At 58.2% G+C, this 24,598-nt stretch overlaps 1 protein-coding gene across 1 annotated transcript in view; it reads right to left on the bottom strand.

Moving 5' to 3' along the window:
• Window positions 1-6,820: 6,820 nt before the first annotated feature.
• gpkow (G patch domain and KOW motifs) overlaps window positions 6,821-24,598 on the bottom strand; it is a gene marked incomplete at its 5' end in the record, with an annotated part of 32,323 nt that continues 14,545 nt past the window's right edge. Inside the window, 4 exons of the mRNA XM_041182636.1 lie at window positions 6,821-7,244; window positions 14,128-14,213; window positions 18,171-18,240; window positions 19,059-19,200. Of these exons, the coding sequence (XP_041038570.1) occupies window positions 7,113-7,244; window positions 14,128-14,213; window positions 18,171-18,240; window positions 19,059-19,200 (430 nt within the window). The remainder of the gene's footprint in view (window positions 7,245-14,127; window positions 14,214-18,170; window positions 18,241-19,058; window positions 19,201-24,598) is intronic.

Raw genomic sequence — 24,598 nt, 5'->3', positions numbered from 1 at the left:
AGACTACAGCAGCTTGTCACAAGCTATTCTCAAAGGGGATTGGCTTCGGGACTCTGTCGAAAAAGCAATGGGTTCAGCAGCTCTTTTTGAGAAGCTATCACACGTATGACAGGTCAAGTGGCCAAGCCTATATGACTTCAAAATTAATTTTTCTGTATTCTCTTTCTGCACCTCGTAATTGTTTTGTTCTATTTCTCTACCACATTCTACGTTTCCTGCAGTCCCTTTATATCACCCACTTCGCTGGAGCTTTGTCTAAACTATTTCCTCAGTTCAACACTCAACCTTGCCTGCTATATAAACGAAGGTTACTGACTTGTATAAGGGGAACCTCTGAGATAGAGAGGTATGTGATAGGCTTACTTTGTATATAATACTTGTGGGAAAACCAGCCACTGCCCATCCCTCTCCATAGCCCAGTGTCAATCCCAAACTAATCCCACTGCCCTGATTTCTCCCCATAGCCCTGTATCAGTCCCACACTAATCCCACCACCCTGCTCTCTCTCCATAGCCCTGTATCAGTCCCATACTAATCCCACCACCCTGCTCTCTCCCCATAGCCCTGTATCAGTCCCGCACTAATCCCACCACCCTGCTCTCTCCCCATAGCCCTGTATCAGTCCCACACTAATCCCACCACCCTGCTCTTTCCCCATAGCCCTGTATCAGTTTGATACTGTCTTTAACTTTGTTAGTTAACCACTGACAGTGGACCCTCCCCTTGGAATTGTTCTTTCTCATTGGAATGTAGCTATTCTGAAATATCACCTTAAAACATGTGCCACTCAATCTCCATTGATCTATTAACCTCATTTGCCAGCTCACTTTCACTAGCTCTGCTTTCATGCCCTCATAATTGCCCTTATTTAAGTTTAAAATAATGGTCTTAGACCCACTCTTCTCTCTCTCAAACTGAATGTAAAATCCAATCATATAATGATCACTGCTACCTAGGGGCATCTTCACTAGAAGGACATTAATTAATCCTATCCAGTTGCTCAACACCAGGTCCAGTACAGCCTGCTCTCTGGTTGGCTCCACATATGCTGATCTAAATTATCCTGAAAACATTCTGTGAATTTGTCATCTATGCTACCTTTGCCCATCTGGTAGTCTATATTTAGATTAAAATCCCCTATGATAATTGCCGTACCTTTCTGACAAGCTCCCACTTTTACTTCTTGGCTACCCTGTCCTGTGTGATTACTGTTCGGGGGTCTGTACACAACTCCCACAAGTGGGAGCTTTTATCATTCCTCATCTCAACTCAAACCGCTTCTCTATCCTGGTTTCCTGAACTTAGGTCATCCCTCTCTATTATGCTAATACCTTCAATTAACAGAACTGCTGCTCCACCTTTCCCTAACTGCCTGTCCTTCCTAAATGTCATGTATCCTTCACATTCAGGTCCCGATCAATGTCACCCTGTAGTCATGCCTCTGTAATAGCTGTCAGATCGTACTTATTTATTTCTGTTTGCGCTATCGGTTCATCTGTTTTGTTTTAAATGCTACGTGCATTCAGATACAGAGCCTTTGGCTTTGTCCTTTTATTATTTTTGTAACTTCTAGCCTTATCTGTTGGTTCACTCTTAGACTGGCACTCTGTCCCTTCCTGTCATAGTCTGTCATTTCCAATATTAATAACTTTCCTCTCCTACCTCGTCTCTGCTCTTTGGTTTACCACATTTCATTCATTTTCCCCACTATTTAGTTTAAAATCCTCTCTACTTCCTTAGTTATGCAGCTTGCAAGGACACCGGTCCCAGCACAGTTCAGGTGTAGACAGTCCCAATGGATCCCACTTTCCCCAATACTGGTGCCAGTGCCCCACAAACTGGAACCCACTTCTCCCACACCAATCTTTGAACCACACATTTATCTTTGAAATGTTATTTGCCCTTTGCCAATTTGTACTCAGGTAATAATCCAGCGATTGTTACCTTTGAGATTCTGCTTCTTAATTTGATACTTAGCTCTGCACACTGACTACGCAGAGCCTCTCCCCTTGTCCTGCCTACGTCATTGGTACTTACATGGACCCTTGCAACTGGATCCTTCCCCTCCCACTGCAAGTTCCTCTCCAGCCCTGAGCGGATGTCCCGAACCCTGGCAATGAGCAGGCAACATAGTCGTCTGGATTCTCGCTCTTTGCAGTGTCAATCCCCCTCTCTATAATGTCCCCTTCCCTTATGTTGCAGAGCATCTGCAGTTCGACTTCCAGATCAATAACCCTGATCTGGAACTACTCTAGCTGCTTACACCTTCTGTAGAACTTGTATGTCCTGGATCACCTTGGTATTCAAAAGCTCCCACATTCCACAGCGGCAACATGACACCTACCCTGCTATTGTTACTTACTGCTGAAAAAAGACATTTTGTCAAGTCTTTTCCTCTTGCACTCATCAGGACAATGACAAGAATACCAATGTCAGTGGGAGCAACAACGTTATACTGTATGAGAAGAGAATATACATTGGTTGACAAGTGGACTCTGATTGGTGGAGGCGTTGCCATGGAAAATGCACCAGTTAATGATGACTGGTAGTTAACTGCCAAAGATAAAAGCAAAATACAGTGGATGCTGGAAATCTGAAACAAAAACAGAAGGTTTTGGAAAAACTCAGCAGGTCTAACAGCATCTGTGGAGAGAAAAACAGTTAACAGTTTGAGTCCGTATAACTATTCTTCAGAACTCTGCTTTACGGGCTCTTGCTCTCTCTCAACTCCTTGCTACCTTAAGGGATTAAACTAATCCCACTGCCTTCCTCTCTCCCAACAGCCCTCTGAATCAGAGCTCTGAAGAAGTCATACAGACTCGAAATGTTAACTCTGTTCCTCTCTCCACAGATGCTGTTAGACCTGCTGAGTTTTTCCAGCATGTTCTATTTTTGTTAACTGCCAAGCATTGTTTGAAATTTTAAACCTGGCAGCTTGATTCTGATTGGTCAAGGCATTACCCTGAGGAATGAACCAGTGAATGGCTGTCACCTATTCTGTTTCACTGAAACAGGCACAATGTGTGTACATAACAAAAACAGAATTTCCTGGAAAAACTCAGCAGGTCTGGCAGCATCGGCGGAGAATAAAAGAGTTGACGTTTCGAGTCCTCATGACCCTTCAACAGAACATTGATGCTGCCAGACCTGCTGAGTTTTTCCAGGTAATTCTGGTTTTGTTTTGGATTTCCAGCACCCACAGTTTTTTGTTTTTATCACAATGTGTGTACATGTTCTGTCTGCAAAGAACAGGGCCCTGTGAATGTAGCTTCCAGCGCACCCAATGCTCCACACTGCATGCCCGAATGAAAATTTCACTCTCTGAACTCCACGCTGCTTTAAGGGCTCATCAATCCCAAACTAATCCCACTGCCCCGCTCTCTCCTCATAGCCCTGTATCAATCCCAAACTAATCCCACTGCCCCCCTCTCTCCCCATAGCCCTGTATCAATCCCAAACTAATCCCACTGTCCCCCTCTCTCCCCATAGCCCTGTATCAATCCCCAAACTAATCCCACTGCCCCGCTCTCACCCCATAGCCCTGTATCAATCCCAAACTAATCTCACTGCCCCGCTCTCTCCCCATAGCCCTGTATCAATCCCAAACTAATCCCACTGCCCCACTCTCTCCCCATAGCCCTGTATCAATCCCAAACTAATCCCACTGTCCCACTCTCTCCCCATAGCCCTGTATCAATCCCAAACTAATCCCACTGTCCCACTCTCTCCCATAGCCCTGTATCAATCCCAAACTAATCCCACTGCCCCGCTCTCTCCCCATAGCCCTGTATCAATCCCAAACTAATCCCACTGCCCCGCTCTCTCCCCATAGCCCTGTATCAATCCCAAACTAATCCCACTGCCCCGCTCTCTCCCCATAGCCCTGTATCAATCCCCAAACTAATCCCACTGAGGTGTGGCCATCTTTATTATCTTGTCAAAGCTGAACTCAGCAAATAAAGCCTGTGGGGAGGTGGAGTGGGGGGGGGGGGGGGGGGAAGCAGAGAGCAGCAGGAGGGAGAAGAGTGCAGCTAAGAGGTAGAAGGCTAAGAGGGGAGTAGAGAAATTTTTTCACCCAGAGGGTGGTGGGAGTCTGGGACTCACTGCCTGAAAGGGTGGTTGAGCCTGAAACTCTTGTAACGTTGAAGAAATATTTAGATATTCACTTGTGTTGCCATAGCCTCCAGGGCTATGGGCCAAGAGGTGGATGGGGTTAGTGCAGTCAGGTCTCTGTTGACCAGCATGGACATGATGGGCTGAGTGGCCTCCTTCTGTGCTGTAAACGTCCATGAGTTGAGATAAGGGTGGCATTGTCAGTCTGTAACGCCCTCCTCCAGTGGTCCCCAGTATTCTCGCATTACTTCTGGGGCGGGTACAACATCACCACCACCCGCCCCCCCCCGGCCTCCATGCAACTCCTGGCAGGACAGACAGGGAACTCAAGCATGCAAAGGGATTTGCTGTTTGCACGTTAAACACGGGGCCCTCCACTGCCCCCTCTCCCCATCTCCCCTCAGCCCCGGCCTGTGTTCCCCAGATACCCTGACCCTCCGCTCACAGTGACAGAGAGTCTCACTCCAGGGGCAGTGAAGGTAGAAGCCCAGAGCAGCATTACCACAGGGCACCTACAGTGTAGGAGGGTGAGCTGTAAACCCTCTGAGACAGGGCGACGAACCGGGGGTGGGGGGGGGGGCGGGGGTGGTGCACAGTGTCTGTGTAAAGGCTTGCAGCTTTCCCAAAGTCAAAACCAGGACACATTGGAAATTATTCCTAAAGCAGTGTACATCATTTTAAAACATGTTATTATAATTACATTCGTATTAACAATATCTGTAGCATATCCCACAATACTTTAGCTTTTTAATACACAGGTTTAACATCAGACTTACTTGAATATACCGACCATTTTATATCAGCTAATATTAATTCTGATACTGAGTTTTGACTAGCGCAGGGACAGAAGGGTTATCTCATTAATTGATGCTTTCTGAATGGGACTCTTGTAAACCGGACCGATTCTCCAAGCAGTGACTTTTCTGTAACCTGATTCTGTTTCTCAGGTGTCGGTTATGGAGCTCAGTGCAGCTTTGATCACAGTATGGTCCTTGTCACAAGAAATGCTTTTAGCATTGCCAGTTCCATTTTTGCTTCTCTAGTATTGAATGCCGAGTTAAATCTGGTGAGAGGCTGGATAGGGAGCAGCTGTTCCCCTTTGTCGAAGGGTCAGTCACGAGGGGGCATAAGTTCAAGGTGAGGGGCAGGAGGTTTAGGGGGGGATGTGAGGAAAAACCTGTTTACCCAGAGGGTGGTGAGGGTCTGGAATGCGCTGCCTGGGAGGGTGGTGGAGGCGGGTTGCCTCACATCCTTTACAAAGTAGCTGGATGAGCACTTGGCGTGTCAGAACATTCAGACTTGAACGTAGTCAAGCCTCAGCTATATTTAGCATGTTCACTGACAACTGGGCCTCGGAACAGTTCCAGTTGCAGTTCTAGCCAAATGTGGTCTGCCAGGGTGCTCACGTGTTTACATCTCAGCTGAGGCCCAAGTGGGACTGATATGCCAACACGGCTGTGGGCCGAGGTGCTCAGCCTGGGGCTAGTTTCTTGTGTTTCTGTGCGCTGCAAAGCGGCCAAAGCTGACAGGAGAGGGGGGAGTGGGGGGCGGGGGCTGACAATAGGTGCAACAGGGCCCAGGTCCCGGCTCCAGCTGCTTCCTGCTCAGTCGAAGGAGGATGATCGATCCCCGTTCCCCCTTTTCTCCTGACCTTCACCTGGCCGGTGAATGCGAGTATCCCAGGAATGTCCAGATCCGGTTTCTTCGGGGTGTCCGAGTGGAAGGTGTTTTCCCTCCCAGCCTGGCATCTGCAAGCGGTGGTTCCAAGCCCAGCAGGTGGTGGGGTGACACCATCGCGCAACGGAGCTGGGTTAGAAAGGGCACCTGGGTGTCCTGGGGCTGGCACGGACGAGCTGGGCCGAATGGCCTCCTTCTGTGCTGTAACTTTCCCATGGTTCTACGGATTGTTAACCGGGCTTAACCATTTAACTGGTGCAGCTCGGTGATGCTCGGAAACACTGTGATATTTAACCAGATTTAACCACGGAACCTCCTGAGATAGAGGATCAGCCGAGATATTTTTATTTCTATTCACTCAGAGGATGTGGGCCTCGCTGGCTGATTGCCCGTCCCTAACTGCCCTGGTTCAGGGGGGCCAGTTAAGAGTCAACCCCATTGCTGTGGGGTCTGGAGTCACATGTAGGCCAGACTGGGTAAGGAGAGCCGATTTCCTTCCCTGAAGGGGCAAGAGTGGCCCAGACAGGTTCATCGATGAGGGCCTCACAGTCAGAGGAGTTTCGGAGTTTTACGGGATTTATATTCCACCAGCTGCCCAGGTCCCCCACAGCATTCGGCTGGGCCTCTGGGTTACCAGGCCAGCGGTAGCAGCAGATTAGCGCCTGCTTCCTTGGCTGCAGCCTCTGCCCACGGAGACGAGGCAGGGTGAGCCCCTGGGAGCCGCAGACCTGGGCAGCAGAATGAAGACACCAGGCCCGAGAGGAATGAAAGGCCCGAATTACTGAGAGGAGTCACAGAACAGAACACACTCCAGCTTTAAGGAGACAGACCAGGCTGAGGCTGCTCCACTTCTTTCTCCAGCTCGCTTCAAGGGAATGATCTGGGGTGGGGGGGGGGGGCGGTGGGAAGAGCAGAGGCGGGGGGGTTGCAGAGAGGGGGAGCGTTGACAATGCTCCCTGTCCACCTTCTGGGGCAGGCCTGCCCTCCCCCTCCCCCATATCCAGGCCTGCCCCCCCCCCTCCCCCTCCCCAATACCCACACAGGTACAGACCTGTCGCTCGGGGTTCACAGACCCCACCCCTCCTTCTCCCTGTGTTATTACCCCAAAGCTCAGGAAGGGGAACAGCCCATTCCGGGATCGGTAGAAGTCGGACAAGTGCGGAATCATGGGGACGTTGGAACAGCAGCTGTGAGCTGGGACTATCCTAGGATCAGCATCTTGAAGGGGGAATTCCAGCTCCGAGCTGTGAAACACTGCGGGAATGTGCTGGATACGGACACCGCTGGCTCTCCCAGGGAGGAGGGGGCCAGAGGGACATCCCTCAGTCATTGTCTGTGCCTCCCACGTACTGACAGATGGAGTCGTAGTCGATTTGCAGGACCTGTTCATCACCCCTCTGTAACTGGATCACAGCCTGACAGTGATCCTTATCTCGACGGAGAACACGCCCAACCTACAGCAGAGAGAGAGAGAGAGAGAGGGGCATCAACCAGGAGAATTACACCCAGGCCCAAACCCTGACCGCTGGGACCCCCGCTGCACAGGCCCAGGGACTCTGGCTGACCAAGCGGAGAGACGCCCACAGCACTGCACAGGGTGGGATATTAAAGGGTGCGGGGAGTGAGGGGGTGAGTGGGATTAGACTGGGTGGGATATTAAAGGGTGCGGGGAGTGAGGGGGAGAGTGGGATTAGACTGGGTGGGATATGAAGGGGTGTGGGGAGTGAGAGGGAGGGTGGGTTATGAAGGGGTGTGGGGAGTGAGGGGGAGGGTGGGATATGAAGGGGGGCGGGGAGTGAGGGGGAGGGTGGGATATGAAGGGGTGTGGGGAGTGAGGGGGAGGGTGGGATATGAAGGGGTGTGGGGAGTGATGGGGAGGGTGGGATATGAAGGGGTACGGGGAGTGATGGGGAGGGTGGGATATGAAGGGGTGCGGGGAGTGAGGGGGAGAGTGGGATATGAAGGGGTGTGGGGAGTGATGGGGAGGGTGGGATATGAAGGGGTGCCGGGAGTGGGGGGGAGGGTGGGATATGAAGGGGTGCGGGGAGTGAGAGGGAGGGTGGGATATGAAGGGGTGCGGTGAGTGAGGGGGAGGGTGGGAAATGAAGGGGTGTGGGGAGTGAGGGGGAGGGTGGGATATGAAGGGGTGTGGGGAGTGAGGGGGAGGGTGGGATATGAAGGGGTGTGGGGAGTGACGGGGAGAGTGGGATATGAAGGGGTGCCGGGAGTGGGGGGGGAGGGTGGGATATGAAGGGGTGCGGGGAGTGAGGGGGTGAGTGGGATATGAAGGGGTGCGGGGAGTGAGGGGGAGGGTGGGATATGAAGGGGTGCGGGGAGTGAGGGGGAGGGTGGGATATGAAGGGGTGTGGGGAGTGAGGGGGAGGGTGGGATATGAAGGGGTGCGGGGAGTGAGGGGGGAGGGTGGGATATGAAGGGGTGCGGGGAGTGAGGGGGAGGGTGGGATATGAAGGGGTGCGGGGAGTGAGGGGGAGGGTGGGATATGAAGGGGTGTGGGGAGTGAGGGGGAGGGTGAGATATGAAGGGGTGCGGGGAGTGAGGGGGAGGGTGGGATATGAAGGGGTGCAGGGAGTGAGGGGGAGGGTGGGATATGAAGGGGTGCAGGGAGTGAGGGGGAGAGTGGGATATGAAGGGGTGTGGGGAGTGAGGGGGAGGGTGGGATATGAAGGGGTGCGGGGAGTGAGGGGGAGGGTGGGATATGAAGGGGTGTGGGGAGTGAGGGGGAGGGTGGGATATGAAGGGGTGTGGGGAGTGAGGGGGAGGGTGGGATATGAAGGGGTGTGGGGAGTGAGGGGGAGGGTGGGATATGAAGGGGTGCGGGGAGTGAGGGGGAGGGTGGGAAATGAAGGGGTGTGGGGAGTGAGGGGGAGGGTGGGATATGAAGGGGTGTGGGGAGTGAGGGGGAGGGTGGGATATGAAGGGGTGTGGGGGAGTGACGGGGAGAGTGGGATATGAAGGGGTGCCGGGAGTGGGGGGGGGAGGGTGGGATATGAAGGGGTGCGGGGAGTGAGGGGGTGAGTGGGATATGAAGGGGTGCGGGGAGTGAGGGGGAGGGTGGGATATGAAGGGGTGCGGGGAGTGAGGGGGGAGGGTGGGATATGAAGGGGTGTGGGGAGTGAGGGGGGAGGGTGGGATATGAAGGGGTGCGGGGAGTGAGGGGGAGGGTGGGATATGAAGGGGTGCGGGGAGTGAGGGGGAGGGTGGGATATGAAGGGGTGCGGGGAGTGAGGGGGAGGGTGGGATATGAAGGGGTGTGGGGAGTGAGGGGGAGGGTGAGATATGAAGGGGTGCGGGGAGTGAGGGGGAGGGTGGGATATGAAGGGGTGCAGGGAGTGAGGGGGAGGGTGGGATATGAAGGGGTGCAGGGAGTGAGGGGGAGAGTGGGATATGAAGGGGTGCGGGGAGTGAGGGGGAGGGTGGGATATGAAGGGGTGCGGGGAGTGAGGGGGAGGGTGGGATATGAAGGGGTGTGGGGAGTGAGGGGGAGGGTGGGATATGAAGGGGTGTGGGGAGTGAGGGGGAGGGTGGGATATGAAGGGGTGTGGGGAGTGAGGGGGAGGGTGGGATATGAAGGGGTGCGGGGAGTGAGGGGGAGGGTGGGATATGAAGGCGTGCGGGGAGTGGGGGGGAGGGTGGGATATGAAGGGGTGCGGGGAGTGAGGGGGAGGGTGGGATATGAAGGGGTGCGGGGAGTGAGGGGGAGGGTGAGATATGAAGGGGTGTGGGGAGTGAGAGGGAGGGTGGGATATGAAGGGGTGTGGGGAGTGAGGGGGAGGGTGGGATATGAAGGGGTGTGGGGAGTGAGGGGGTGAGTGGGATATGAAGGGCTGCGGGGAGTGAGGGGGAGGGTGGGATATGAAGGGGTGCGGGGAGTGAGGGGGAGGGTGGGATATGAAGGGTTGCGGGGAGTGAGGGGGAGGGTGGGATATGAAGGGGGGCGGGGAGTGAGGGGGAGGGTGGGATATGAAGGGGTGTGGGGAGTGAGTGGGAGGGTGGGATATGAAGGGGTGCGGGGAGTGAGGGGGAGGGTCGGATATGAAGGCGTGTGGGGAGTGAGGGGGAGGGTGGGATATGAAGGGGTGCGGGGAGTGAGGGGGAGGGTCGGATATGAAGGCGTGTGGGGAGTGAGGGGGAGGGTGGGATATGAAGGGGTGCGGGGAGTGAGGGGGAGGGTGGGATATGAAGGGGTGCGGGGAGTGAGGGGGAGGGTGGGATATGAAGGGTTGCGGGGAGTGAGGGGGAGGGTGGGATATGAAGGGGTGCGGGGAGTGAGGGGGAGGGTGGGATATGAAGGGGTGTGGGGAGTGAGGGGGAGGGTGGGATATGAAGGGGTGTGGGGAGTGAGGGGGAGGGTGGGATATGAAGGGGTGCGGGGAGTGGGGGGGAGGGTGGGATATGAAGGGGTGCGGGGAGTGAGGGGGAGGGTGAGATATGAAGGGGTGTGGGGATTGAGGGGGAGGGTGGGATATGAAGGGGTGTGGGGAGTGAGGGGGAGAGTGGGATATGAAGGGGTGTGGGGAGTGAGGGGGAGGGTGGGATATGAAGGGGTGCGGTGAGTGAGGGGGAGGGTGGGATATGAAGGGGTGTGGGGAGTGAGGGGGAGGGTGGGATATGAAGGGGTGCGGGGAGTGAGGGGGTGAGTGGGATATGAAGGCGCTGCGGGGAGTGAGGGGGAGGGTGGGATATGAAGGGGTGTGGGGAGTGAGGGGGAGGGTGGGATATGAAGGGGTGTGGGGAGTGAGGGGGAGGGTGGGATATGAAGGGGTGCGGGGAGTGAGGGGGAGGGTGGGATATGAAGGGGTGCGGGGAGTGAGGGGGAGGGTGGGATATGAAGGGGTGCGGGGAGTGAGGGGGTGAGTGGGATATGAAGGGCTGCGGGGAGTGAGTGGGAGGGTGGGATATGAAGGGGTGCGGGGAGTGGGGGGGGAGGGTGGGATATGAAGGGGTGCGGGGAGTGGGGGGGGAGGGTGGGATATGAAGGGGTGCGGGGAGTGAGGGGGAGGGTGGGATATGAAGGGGTGCGTGGAGTGAGGGGGAGGGTGGGATATGAAGGGGTGTGGGGAGTGAGGGGGAGGGTGGGATATGAAGGGGTGTGGGGAGTGAGGGGGAGAGTGGGATATGAAGGGGTGTGGGGAGTGAGGGGGAGGGTGGGATATGAAGGGGTGTGGGGAGTGAGGGGGAGGGTGGGATATGAAGGGGTGTGGGGAGTGAGGGGGAGGGTGGGATATGAAGGGTTGCGGGGAGTGAGGGGGAGGGTGGGATATGAAGGGGTGCGGGGAGTGAGGGGGAGGGTGGGATATGAAGGGGTGCGGGGAGTGAGGGGGAGGGTGGGATATGAAGGGGTGTGGGGGAGTGAGGGGGTGAGTGGGATATGAAGGGCTGCGGGGAGTGAGGGGGAGGGTGGGATATGAAGGGGTGTGGGGAGTGAGGGGGAGGGTGGGATATGAAGGGGTGTGGGGAGTGAGGGGGAGGGTGGGATATGAAGGGGTGCGGGGAGTGAGGGGGTGAGTGGGATATGAAGGGCTGCGGGGAGTGAGGGGGAGGGTGGGATATGAAGGGGTGTGGGGAGTGAGGGGGAGGGTGGGATATGAAGGGGTGTGGGGAGTGAGGGGGAGGGTGGGATATGAAGGGATGTGGGGAGTGAGGGGGAGGGTGGGATATGAAGGGGTGCAGGCAGTGAGGGGGAGGGTGGGATATGAAGGGGTGCGGGGAGTGAGGGGGTGAGTGGGATATGAAGGGCTGCGGGGAGTGAGGGGGATGGTGGGATATGAAGGGGTGAGGGGAGTGAGGGGGAGGGTGGGATATGAAGGGGTGTGGGGAGTGAGGGGGAGGGTGGGATATGACGGGGTGCGGGGAGTGAGGGGGAGAGTGGGATATGAAGGGGTGCGGGGAGTGAGGGGGAGGGTGGGATATGAAGGGGTGCAGGGAGTGAGGGGGAGGGTGGGATATGAAGGGGTGCAGGGAGTGAGGGGGAGAGTGGGATATGAAGGGGTGCGGGGAGTGAGGGGGAGGGTGGGATATAAAGGGGTGCGGGGAGTGAGGGGGAGGGTGGGATATGAAGGGGTGTGGGGAGTGATGGGGAGGGTGGGATATGAAGGGGTGTGGGGAGTGAGGGGGAGGGTGGGATATGAAGGGGTGTGGGGAGTGAGGGGGAGGGTGGGATATGAAGGGGTGCGGGGAGTGAGGGGGTGAGTGGGATATGAAGGGTTGCGGGGAGTGAGGGGGAGGGTGGGATATGAAGGGTTGCGGGGAGTGCGGGGGAGGGTGGGATATGAAGGGGTGTGGGGAGTGAGGGGGAGGGTGGGATATGAAGGGGTGCGGGGAGTGAGGGGGATGGTGGGATATGAAGGGGTGTGGGGAGTGAGGGGGAGGGTGGGATATGAAGGGGTGTGGGGAGTGAGGGGGAGGGTGGGATATGAAGGGGTGCGGGGAGTGAGGGGGAGGGTGGGATATGAAGGCGTGCGGGGAGTGGGGGGGAGGGTGGGATATGAAGGGGTGCGGGGAGTGAGGGGGAGGGTGAGATATGAAGGGGTGTGGGGAGTGAGGGGGAGGGTGGGATATGAAGGGGTGTGGGGAGTGAGGGGGAGGGTGGGATATGAAGGGGTGTGGGGAGTGAGGGGGAGGGTGGGATATGAAGGGGTGCGGGGAGTGAGGGGGTGAGTGGGATATGAAGGGCTGCGGGGAGTGAGTGGGAGGGTGGGATATGAAGGGGTGCGGGGAGTGAGGGGGAGGGTGGGATATGAAGGGGCGCGGGGAGTGAGGGGGAGGGTGGGATATGAAGGGGTGCAGGGAGTGAGGGGGAGGGTGGGCTATGAAGGGGTGCGGGGAGTGAGGGGGAGGGTGGGATATGAAGGGGTGCGGGGAGTGAGGGGGAGGGTGGGATATGAAGGGGTGTGGGGAGTGAGGGGGAGGGTGGGATATGAAGGGGTGCGGGGAGTGAGGGGGAGGGTGGGATATGAAGGGTTGCGGGGAGTGAGGGGGAGGGTGGGATATGAAGGGGTGCGGCGAGTGAGGGGGAGGGTGGGATATGAAGGGGTGCGGGGAGTGAGGGGGAGGGTGGGATATGAAGGGGTGCGGGGAGTGAGGGGGAGGGTGGGATATGAAGGAGTGTGGGGAGTGAGGCGGAGGGTGGGATATGAAGGGGTGCAGGGAGTGAGGGGGAGGGTGGGATATGAAGGGGTGCGGGGAGTGAGGGGGAGGGTGGGATATGAAGGGGTGTGGGGAGTGAGGGGGAGAGTGGGATATGAAGGGGTGCGGGGAGTGAGGGGGAGGGTGGGATATGAAGGGGTGCGGGGAGTGAGGGGGAGGGTGGGATATGAAGGGGTGTGGGGAGTGAGGGGGAGGGTGGGATATGAAGGGGTGAGGGGAGTGAGGGGGAGGGTGGGATATGAAGGGGTGCGGGGAGTGGGGGGGAGGGTGGGATATGAAAGGGTGTGGGGAGTGAGGGGGAGGGTGGGATATGAAGGGGTGTGGGGAGTGAGGGGGGAGGGTGGGATATGAAGGGGTGTGGGGAGTGAGGGGGAGGGTGGGATATGAAGGGGTGTGGCGAGTGAGGGGGAGGGTGGGATATGAAGGGGTGTGGGGAGTGAGGGGGTGAGTGGGATATGAAGGGCTGCGGGGAGTGAGGGGGAGGGTGGGATATGAAGGGGTGTGGGGAGTGAGGGGGAGGGTGGGATATGAAGGGATGTGGGGAGTGAGGGGGAGGGTGGGATATGAGGGGGTGCGGGGAGTGAGGGGGAGGGTGGGATATGAAGGGGCGCGGGGAGTGAGGGGGAGGGTGGGATATGAAGGGGTGCGGGGAGTGAGGGGGTGAGTGGGATATGAAGGGCTGCGGGGAGTGAGGGGGATGGTGGGATATGAAGGGGTGTGGGGAGTGAGGGGGAGGGTGGGATATGAAGGGGTGCGGGGAGTGAGGGGGAGGGTGGGATATGAAGGGGTGCGGGGAGTGAGGGGGAGGGTGGGATATGAAGGGGTGCGGGGAGTGAGGGGGTGAGTGGGATATGAAGGGCTGCGGGGAGTGAGGGGGAGGGTGGGATATGAAGGGGTGTGGGGAGTGAGGGGGAGGGTGGGATATGAAGGGATGTGGGGAGTGAGGGGGAGGGTGGGATATGAGGGGGTGTGGGGAGTGAGGGGGAGGGTGGGATATGAAGGGGTGCGGGGAGTGAGGGGGAGGGTGGGATATGAAGGGGCGCGGGGAGTGAGGGGGAGGGTGGGATATGAAGGGGTGCGGGGAGTGAGGGGGAGGGTGGGATATGAAGGGTTGCGGTCAGTGAGGGGGAGAGTGGGATATTAAAGCTCTGATCCCGTGTGCTTACTCACCTGCCCCTTGTGCCGACCCAGGACAACCAGGACATGTTCAGAATCCCTCTTGGGAATTACTGTTTCCAGCATCGACTGTCTGATCCCTGCAGGAGGAAGGGTTTGGGGGTGCGGAGAGGGGGGACATGGGAAGGGAAAGTAAAAGGGTTGCGATAAGATGGTGCTGTAGCATTGACCCCTGTATCTGACAGGATACTGTACAACACAACCACCCCGGGGCCTCCAGACCAGAGCTGACAAGTGCAGCGTGACCAGCAACTGTTTACATTGGAGACTCCCCTTCTCCACGTTTGCAGCGGGATTCGCAGTGGGGAACAGTTCCACACGGAGCGCGATCGGACATGTGGGAAAGAGGAAGCCGGCTTCAGTGAGAGGGGGTTACACGGACACAGGCCAGGAGTTCAACTGTAGGAAACTCACACTGACGTTCATTGGGCTGGGAAGACGGGGCTCACCTGCCATTATATAGTGCCTGGAACACAGTGCGCGATCCCACAGTGCTTCGCGGAGGCTTCCAGAAGTCACAGCCAGATAAGCAGACATTAGATCAGGTGACCAAGGCCCTCGGACAATCAGCTCAGCTTTGAAAAGGTGTCTTCAACAGGGAGAGAGACGGAGAGGGGTAGGCAGTGAGTTCCAGAGTCTCAGCCCAGTACAAACTGCGGGCAATGGGGGAGCTATTATGTTTGGAGATGTTTAAGAGGCCAGGATTAGAGAAGGGTACCAGGGGGTCAGAGAGACGAGAGAGATCAGGAGTGGTGAGGTCAGAGGGAGGTTTGTAAACAAGGGTGGACATGTTAAAGATCAGGAGGCTGATGGACTGGGAGCCACTGCAGGTTAGCGAGTACTGGCCACACAGGGGAATGGGGCTCACGGTGAGTTAGGGCCCAGACAGCAGAGTTTCCAATAAAATCAAGTATACACAGCTCCCAACGTGGGAGAGCAGTCAGGGGTGGGAGAATCAAGACTAGGGGTAGCAAGGCATGGACCATAAGACATAGGAGCAGAAATCAGGCCATTCGGCCCATCGAGTCTGCTCCGCCATTCAATCATGGCTGATAAGTTTCTCAACCCCATTCTCCCGCCTTCTCCCCGTAACCTTTGATCCCCTTACCAATCAAGAATCTCTCTACCTCTCTCTTAAATACACTCAATGACCTGGCCTCCACAGCCCTTTGTGGCAATGAATTCCATAGATTCACCACTCTCTGGCTAAAGAAGTTTCTCCTCATCTCTGTTCTAAAAGGTCTTCCCTTTACTCTGAGGCTGTGCCCTCGGGTCCTAGTCTCTCCTACTAATGGAAACATCTTCCCACGTCCACTCTATCCAGGCCTTTCAGTATTCTGTAAGTTTCAATCAGATCCCCCCTCATCCTTCTAAACTCCATCGAGTGTAGACCCAGAGTCCTCAAACCTTCCTCATATGTTAAGCCTTTCATTCCTGGGATCGTTCTTGTGAACCTCCTCTGGACCGTCTCCAGGGCCAGCACATCCTTCCTGAGGGCCCAAAATTGCTCACAATATTCTAAATGTGGTCTGACCAGAGCCTTATAAAGCCTCAGCAGCACATCCCAGCTTTTATATTCTAGTCCTCTCGAAATAAAAGCCAACATTGCATTTGCCTTCCTAATTACCGACTCAACCTGCAAGTTAACCTTGATAGAATCCTGGACTAGGACTTCCAAGTCCCTTTGCACTCCAGATTTCTGAATTCTCTCCCCATTGAGAAAATAGTCTATGCCTCTATTCTTCCTACCAAAGTGCATGACCTCACACTTCCCCACTTTGTATTCCATCTGCCACTTCTTTGCCCATTCTCCTAACCTGTCCAAATCCTTCTGCAGCCTCCCCGCCTCCTCAATACTACCTGTCCCTCCACCTATCTTTGTATCATCTGCAAACTTAGCCAGGATGCCCTCAGTTCCTTCATCCAGATCATTAATGTATAAAGTGAAAAGTTATGGTCCCAACACTGACCCCTGCGGAACTCCACTAGACACCGGACGTGGGCTTCAGCAGTGGAAGAGCTGATGCCCGGCGGGGGGGGGGGGGGGGGGGGTGGGGGGGGTGGGGAGGCAAGTGACGGGTTTGCAATTAGGTGGTCTTAGTGATGGCGCAGATATGTGCTCAGGGGTCACCCTGGGGTCAAACGTGGCACCCTGCTCCCCCCACCCGCCCCACACTGAATTAATCTCAAACTGCTGATACGGGGAGGGATGGAGTCAGTAGCTCAGGGACGGAGTTTGGAGTGGGGACACTCCAACAGTGCAGCACTCCCTCAGCACTGACCCTCCGACAGTGCAGCACTCCCTCAGCACTGACCCTCCCACAGTGCAGCACTCCCTCAGCACTGACCCTCCGACAGTGCAGCGTCCCTCAGCACTGACCCTCCAGCAGTGCAGCGCTCCCTCAGCACTGACCCTCCGACAGTGCAGCACTCCCTCAGCACTGACCCTCTGACAGTGCGGCACTCCCTCAGTACTGACCCTCTGACAGTGCAGCACTCCCTCAGCACTGACCCTCCGACAGTGCAGCGCTCCCTCAGCACTGACCCTCCGACAGTGCAGCACTCCCTCAGCACTGACCCTCCGACAGTGCAGCACTCCCTCAGCACTGACCCTCCCACAGTGCAGCACTCCCTCAGCACTGACCCTCTGACAGTGCAGCACTCCCTCAGCACTGACCCCCCGACAGTGCAGCACTCCCTCAGCACTGACCCTCCGACAGCGCAGACCCCCTGTAACTAGTGGACTGCCACAGGGATCAGCGCTGGGGTCTCAGTTATTTACAATCTACATCAATGAGTGAAACTTGCTCTTGACAAAGAAAGGTAGACAAGTTGTAAAGAGGAGGGAGAGAGCTTGTAAAGGGATATAGGAAGATGAAGTGATTGAGAAAAGATGTGGCAGATGGAGGATAATGTGGGAAAATATCAACTGCCCATGTTGGCAGGAAGAATAGAAAAGCAGAATATTATTTAGGAGGAGAGAGATTACAGAACTGTGAGGTGCAGAGGGATCTGGGTGTCCTGGTACATGAATCAAAAAAAGTGGGGAAGCAGGTCCAGCAAGTGTTTAGGAAGACAGCTGGATTGTTGGTGTATATGGCGAGGGGGGTGGAGTGTAAAGGGTTATAATCCAGTGCAGTTACACAGGGCCTTGGTGAGGCACTATGCTGGGCACTGTGTACATTTGTGGTCTCCTGACTGAAGAAAGGATTTAATTGTATTTGAAGCAGCTGAGAGAAGGTTCAGGTGGCCGATTCCTGGGATGTAGAGTCTGTTTTATGAGCAAAGGCAGAGCAGGTTGGGCGTGTACCCATTGGAGTTTAGGAGAATGAGAGGTGATCTTATGGAACGATATCAGATTCTGAGGGAGGGCGTGGGCTTGACAGGGTGCATGCTGAGAGGATGTCCCCCCCCCCACCCCAACTCCTGGTGGGGGAATCTGGAATGAGGGGGGCACAGTTGAAAGATAAGGGGTCTCCCATTGAAGACGGAGATGAGGAGAATTGATTTTCCTCTCGGAGAGTCGTCACTCTGTGGAACTGTCTTCCACGGAGAGCAGTGGATGAATTTATTCAAGGCTGAGTAACAACAAGTGGGCGAGGGTTAAGGGGGACAGAGAGAAAAACGGAATTAAGACCAGCCATGAGCTCATCGACTGGCGGAGCAGGCTCGAGGGGCCGAATGGCCTACTCCTGCTCCAAATACCTGTGGGTTCTTGTGCATGAATTCACATGTAAAACATATGCAAATCACATGTAAAACATATGCAAATCACATGTAAAACATATGCAAATCACATGTAAAACATATGCAAATCACATGCAAAGGATATGCAAACAACATGCAAAGGATATGCAAATCACATGCAAAGGATATGCAAATCACATGCAAACGACATGCAGATTCCTTCTGCTCCCTCGGTGTTCATTGCCCCTTGCCCGCCCTGGTATTATTCTCAGTGGTGAATTCCCGCATGGCTGAGCTCAGTCCCAACTCACTCGGTGTAAATGAAGGGGAAGCAGAGAGGGGAACGGTACCTTCAAGAAGTCGCCCTTCCTCCGTCCTGCACACACATGAATCGTAGCTGAGTACGTCCTCAATTGTCACCTGGAGGCGATTGATACAGTTAGTCACAGGGATCCCACAACTCAGCCAATTCCTGCTCTGAATGTGCGAAGGAATATCCATTCTGGGCAATAAAAGATATTCCATAGGACAATGTGGCACCAAGGGTAAGATACAGAGGAAAGCTCCCTCTACACTGTCCCCATCAAACACTCCCAGGACAGGAACAGCACGGGGTTAGATACAGAGTAAAACTCCCTCTACACTGTCCCCATCAAACACTCCCAGGACAGGTACAGCACGGGGTTAGATACTGAGTAAAGCTCCCTCTACAATGTCCCCATCAAACACTCCCAGGACAGGTACAGCACGGCGTTAGATACAGAGTTAGGCTCCCTCTACACTGTCCCCATCCAACACTCCCAGGACAGGTACAGCACGGGGTTAGATACAGAGTAAAGCTCCCTCTACACTGTCCGCATCAAACACTCCCAGGACAGGTACAGCACGGTTTAGATACAGAGTTAAGCTCCCTCTACAATGTGCCCATCAAACACTCCCAAAACAGGTACAGCATGGGGTTAGATACAAAGTAAATCTCCCTCTACACTGTCCCCATCAAACACTCCCAGGACAGTTACAGCACGGGGTTAGATACAGAGTAAAGCTCCCTCTACACAGTCCCCATCAAACACTCCCAGGACAGGTACAGCACAGGGTTAGATACAGAGTAAATCTCGCTCTACACTGTCCCCATCAAACACTCCCAGGACAGGTACAGCACAGGGTGGGGTTGTGGCAGCTCCCTTGATGTGGACTGAGGGTATGTTACTCTCCTCCGTCTAGAGTGAGGGGGTTACCTTTGAGTTGTAATATTTTCCATTTTTATACTGCTTGTCGATGAATCGAACGTACAGGTCTCTCCTGAGCCAGCAGGACTCTCGAAGGGCAGCCTCACTGGAACCGTTCAAACTCTTCCTCTCTTTGCTTTTTTGTGATTCCCTGAGGGAAGAGAGAGCAGATCAGCTGTGGGGAGGCTGCTGGAGGCAATAAATCCAACTCCCTTCCTGCAGACAACTCCTCCCACACGCCCTATCTCAAACCCTCCCCACCGCCCTCAGGCAGTGGGGAGATGGGTTTAAAGAGCAGTGGCGAGAGATAGAGAAAGCGGTGGCGAGAGAGAGGGCGGTGGCGAGAGAGAGAGAGGGAGGGCGAGAGAGACAGAGAGGGCGGTGGCGAGAGGCAGAGAGGGAGGGCGAGAGAGAGAGAGGGAGGGCGAGAGAGAGAGAGGGAGGGCGAGAGAGAGAGAGGGAGGGCGAGAGAAAGAGAGGGAGGGCGAGAGAGAGAGAGGGAGGGCGAGAGAGAGAGAGGGAGGGCGAGAGAGAGAGAGGGAGGGCGAGAGAGAGAGAGGGAGGGCGAGAGAGGGAGGGCGAGAGAGAGAGAGGGAGGGCGAGAGAGAGAGAGGGAGGGCGAGAGAGAGAGAGGGAGGGCGAGAGAGAGAGAGGGCGGTGGCGAGAGACAGAGAGGGAGGGCGAGAGAGAAGGAGGGAGGGCGAGAGAGGGAGAGGGCGAGAGAGAGAGGGAGTGCGAGAAAGAGAGGGAGGGCAAGAGAGAGAGGGAGGGCGAGAAAGAGAGGGAGGGCGAGAGAGAGAGAGGGCGAGAGAGAGGGAGGGCGAGAGAGAGGGAGGGCGAGAGAGAGGGAGGGCGAGAGAGAGGGAGGGCGAGAGAGAGGGAGGGCGAGAGAGAGGGAGGGCGAGAGAGAGGGAGGGCGAGAGAGAGGGAGGGCGAGGGGGGAGGGAGAGAGGGAGGGCGAGAGGGGAGGGCGAGAGAGAGGGAGGGCGAGAGAGAGGGAGGGCGAGAGAGAGGGAGGGCGAGAGAGAGGGAGGGCGAGAGAGAGGGAGGGCGAGAGAGAGGGAGGGCGAGAGAGAGGGAGGGCGAGAGAGAGGGAGGGCGAGAGGGAGGGAGGGCGAGAGGGAGGGAGGGCGAGAGGGAGGGAGGGCGAGAGAAGGGGAGGGCGAGAGAAGGGGAGGGCGAGAGAAGGGGAGGGCGAGAGAAGGGGAGGGCGAGAGAAGGGGAGGGCGAGAGAAGGGGAGGGCGAGAGAAGGGGAGGGCGAGAGAAGGGGAGGGCGAGAGAAGGGGAGGGCGAGAGAAGGGGAGGGCGAGAGAAGGGGAGGGCGAGAGAAGGGGAGGGCGAGAGAAGGGGAGGGCGAGAGAAGGGGAGGGCGAGAGAAGGGGAGGGCGAGAGAAGGGGAAGGCGAGAGAAGGGGAGGGCGAGAGAAGGGGAGGGCGAGAGAAGGGGAGGGCGAGAGAAGGGGAGGGCGAGAGAAGGGGAGGGCGAGAGAAGGGGAGGGCGAGAGAAGGGGAGGGCGAGAGAAGGGGAGGGCGAGAGAAGGGGAGGGCGAGAGAAGGGGAGGGCGAGAGAAGGGGAGGGCGAGAGAGAGACAGAGGGAGGGCGAGAGAGAGGGCGGTGACGAGAGAGAGAGAGGGAGGGCGAGAGAGAGAGAGAGGGAGGGCGAGAGAGAGAGAGAGGGAGGGCGAGAGAGAGAGAGAGGGAGGGCGAGAGAGAGAGAGAGGGAGGGCGAGAGAGAGAGAGAGGGAGGGCGAGAGAGAGAGAGAGAGGGAGGGCGAGAGAGAGAGGGAGGGCGAGAGAGAGAGGGAGGGCGAGAGAGACAGAGAGGGCGGTGGCGAGAGAGAGAGAGGGAGGGCGAGAGAGAGAGAGGGAGGGCGAGAGAGAGAGAGGGAGGGCGAGAGAGAGAGAGGGAGGGCGAGAGAGAGAGAGGGAGGGCGTGAGAGAGAGAGGGAGGGCGAGAGAGAGAGAGAGGGAGGGCGAGAGAGAGAGAGGGAGGGCGAGAGAGAGAGAGGGAGGGCGAGAGAGAGAGAGGGAGGGCGAGAGAGAGAGAGGGAGGGCGAGAGAGAGAGAGGGAGGGCGAGAGAGAGAGAGGGAGGGCGAGAGAGAGAGAGGGAGGGCGAGAGAGAGAGAGGGAGGGCGAGAGAGAGAGAGGGAGGGCGAGAGAGAGAGAGGGAGGGCGAGAGAGAGGGAGGGCGAGAGAGAGAGAGGGAGGGCGAGAGAGAGAGAGGGGGAGGGCGAGAGAGAGAGAGGGAGGGCGAGAGAGAGAGAGGGAGGGCGAGAGAGAGAGAGGGAGGGCGAGAGAGCGAGAGGGAGGGCGAGAGGGAGGGCGAGAGGGAGAGCGAGAGAGAGAGAGGGAGGGCGAGAGAGTGAGAGGGAGGGCAAGAGAGAGAGAGGGAGGGCGAGAGAGAGAGAGGGAGGGCGAGAGAGAGAGTGGGAGGGCGAGAGAGTGAGTGGGAGGGCGAGAGAGAGAGTGGGAGGGCGAGAGAGAGAGAGGGAGGGCGAGAGAGAGGGAGGGCGAGAGAGAGGGAGGGCGAGAGAGAGGGAGGGCGAGAGAGAGGGAGGGCGAGAGAGAGGGAGGGCGAGAGAGAGGGAGGGCGAGAGAGAGGGAGGGCGAGAGAGAGGGAGGGCGAGAGAGAGGGAGGGCGAGAGAGAGGGAGGACGAGAGAGAGGGAGGACGAGAGAGAGGGAGGACGAGAGAGAGGGAGGGCGAGAGAGGGGGAGGGCGAGAGAAGGGGAGGGCGAGAGAAGGGGAGGGCGAGAGAAGGGGAGGGCGAGAGAAGGGGAGGGCGAGAGAAGGGGAGGGCGAGAGAAGGGGGAGGGCGAGAGAAGGGGAGGGCGAGAGAAGGGGAGGGCGAGAGAAGGGGAGGGCGAGAGAAGGGGAGGGCGAGAGAAGGGGAGGGCGAGAGAAGGGGAGGGCGAGAGAAGGGGAGGGCGAGAGAAGGGGAGGGCGAGAGAAGGGGAGGGCGAGAGAAGGGGAGGGCGAGAGAAGGGGAGGGCGAGAGAAGGGGAGGGCGAGAGAAGGGGGAGGGCCGAGAGAAGGGGAGGGCGAGAGAAGGGGAGGGCGAGAGAAGGGGAGGGCGAGAGAAGGGGAGGGCGAGAGAAGGGGAGGGCGAGAGAGAGACAGAGGGAGGGCGAGAGAGAGAGAGGGCGGTGGCGAGAGAGAGAGAGGGAGGGCGAGAGAGAGAGAGGGAGGGCGAGAGAGAGAGAGAGAGAGGGCGAGAGAGAGAGAGGGAGGGTGAGAGAGAGAGAGAGAGGGAGGGCGAGAGAGAGAGAGGGAGGGTGAGAGAGAGAGAGGGAGGGCGAGAGAGAGAGAGGGAGGGCGAGAGAGAGAGAGGGAGGGCGAGAGAGAGAGGGAGGGTGAGGGCGAGAGAGAGGGAGGGTGAGGGCGAGAGAGAGAGAGGGAGGGCGAGAAGAGAGAGAAGGGAGGGCGAGAGAGAGAGAGAGGGAGGGCGAGAGAGAGAGAGGGAGGGCGAGAGAGAGGGAGGGCGAGAGAGAGAGAGGGAGGGCGAGAGAGAGAGAGGGAGGGCGAGAGAGAGAGAGGGAGGGCGAGAGAGAGAGAGGGAGGGCGAGAGAGAGAGAGGGAGGGCGAGAGAGAGAGAGGGAGGGCGAGAGAGAGAGAGGGAGGGCGAGAGAGAGAGGGAGAGAGTGAGAGAGAGAGAGAGAGAGAGGGCGAGAGAGAGGGAGAGAGGGTAAGAGAGAGTGTGGGTTGGGGGTGTTGGGTGGGGCGTGCTGCGGGTGGCGGGTTTGGAGGGGTTGGTTTGCATGGTGGGGTGTGTTGGGTGTGGGCGGGGGTTTGGGTGCTGGGGATTTGGATGTGGGGTGGGTTGGGTGGGTGTGGAGCTGGCAATGCTGGGGGATTGGGTGCAGGGGGGTGTTGGGTGGGGGTTTGGGTGTGGGGTGTGGGTGGGGGTGGAGGTGGGGGTGCTGGGGGATTGGGTACGGTGGGGTGGGTGTTGCTGGGGGTGGGTGTTTGGGTGCTGTGGGATTGGGTGTGGGTGCTGGGAGTTTGGGTGCTGGGGGGGTTGGTTGGGGTGTGGGGTGCGGGTGGGGTTGGGGTGTGGGGTTGAGGTTTGGGTGCAGGGTGGGTGTGGAGTTGGGGAGTGGATGGTTGAGGGTGGGGGGGTTGAGGGTTTGGGTGCTGCGGGTTGGTTGCTGCGGGTTGGTTGCTGCGGGGGTGTTGGGTGGGTGGGGGGTCGGGTGCTGAGGGGTCGGGTGCTGGGGGGTCGGGTGCCTGGGGGTTTTGGCACTGGGGGCGGGGTTTGGATGCTGGGGGGTGTTGGGTGTGGGTTTGGGTGCTGGGGGTTTGGGTGCTGGGGGTTTGGCTGTTGGGTGGGGGTTTGGGTGCTGGGGGTATGGGTGCAGGGGGTTTGGGTGTTGGGTGGGGGTTTGGGTGCTGGGGGTATGGGTGCAGGGGGTTGGGGTGCAGGGGGTGGGGTGCAGGGGGTTGGGGTGCAGGGGGTTGGGCATTGGGGTGCAGGGTGCGAGTTGGGTGGGGGTGGGTGTTGGGGGGTGGTTGGGTGAGGGTTGGGGGTGTGTGGATTGCGTGGGGATGGGGATGCAGGGTGGGGGTTTGGGTGCCGGGGGTTTGGGTGGGGGTGGGATGCAGGGTGGGGGTTGGGGGTGTGGGGTGGGGGTTGGGTAGGGTTGGGGGGTGAGGGTAGGTCTGGGGTGGGGTTAGGGGGTGAGGGTGGGGTTAGGGGGTGGAGGTGGGGTTGGGGGGTGAGGGTGGGGTTGGGGGTGAGGGTGGGGTTGGGGGGTGAGGGTAGGTCTGGGGGTGGGGTTGGGGTCTGGGGGTGGGGGTGGGGTTGGGGTGTGAGGGTGGGTCCGGGGGTGGGGTCTGGGGGTGGGGTTGGGGACTGGGGGTGGGGGTCTGGGGGGGGTGGGGGGTGGGGTTGGGGTCTGGGGGTGGGGGTGGGGTCTGGGTGTGGGGGTCTGGGGGGGGTGGCGGGTGGGGTTGGGGTCTGGGGGTGGGGGTGGGGTCTGGGGGTGGGGTGGGGGTCTGGGGGGGGTGGGGGGTGGGGTTGGGGTCTGGGGGTGGGGTCTGGGGGTGGGGTGGGGGTCTGGGGGTGGGGTGAGGGTCTGGGGGTGGGGGGTGGGGTTGGGGTGGGGGTCTGGGGGTGGGGTTGGGGTCTGGGGGTGGGGGTGGGGTCTGGGGGTGGGGTTGGGGTCTGGGGGTGGGGGTGGGGTCTGGGGGTGGGGGTGGGGTCTGGGGGTGGGGTTGGGGGTGGGTTCTGGGGGTGGGGTTGGGGGTGGGGGTCTGGGGGTGGGGTGAGGGTCTGGGGGTGGGGGGTCTGGGGGTGGGGTTGGGGTCTGGGGGTGGGGGTGGGGTCTGGGGGTGGGGGTGGGGTGAGGGTCTGGGGGTGGGGGGTCTGGGGGTGGGGGGTGAGGGTCTGGGGGTGGGGTTGGGGTCTGGGGGTGGGGGGTGAGGGTCTGGGGGTGAGGGTCTGGGGGTGGGGTTGGGGTCTGGGGGTGGGGTTGGGGTCTGGGGTCTAGGGGTGGGGGGGTGAGGGTCTGGGGGTGGGGGTGGGGGTCTGGGGGTGGGGTGTGAGGG

This window comes from Carcharodon carcharias, unplaced genomic scaffold, assembly GCF_017639515.1.
Source record: "Carcharodon carcharias isolate sCarCar2 unplaced genomic scaffold, sCarCar2.pri scaffold_885_ctg1, whole genome shotgun sequence".
In the NCBI taxonomy this organism is placed as follows: domain Eukaryota; kingdom Metazoa; phylum Chordata; class Chondrichthyes; order Lamniformes; family Lamnidae; genus Carcharodon; species Carcharodon carcharias.
The sequence above is the reverse complement of the archived record's forward strand: the minus strand, read 5'-3'. Positions and strand labels throughout refer to the sequence as shown.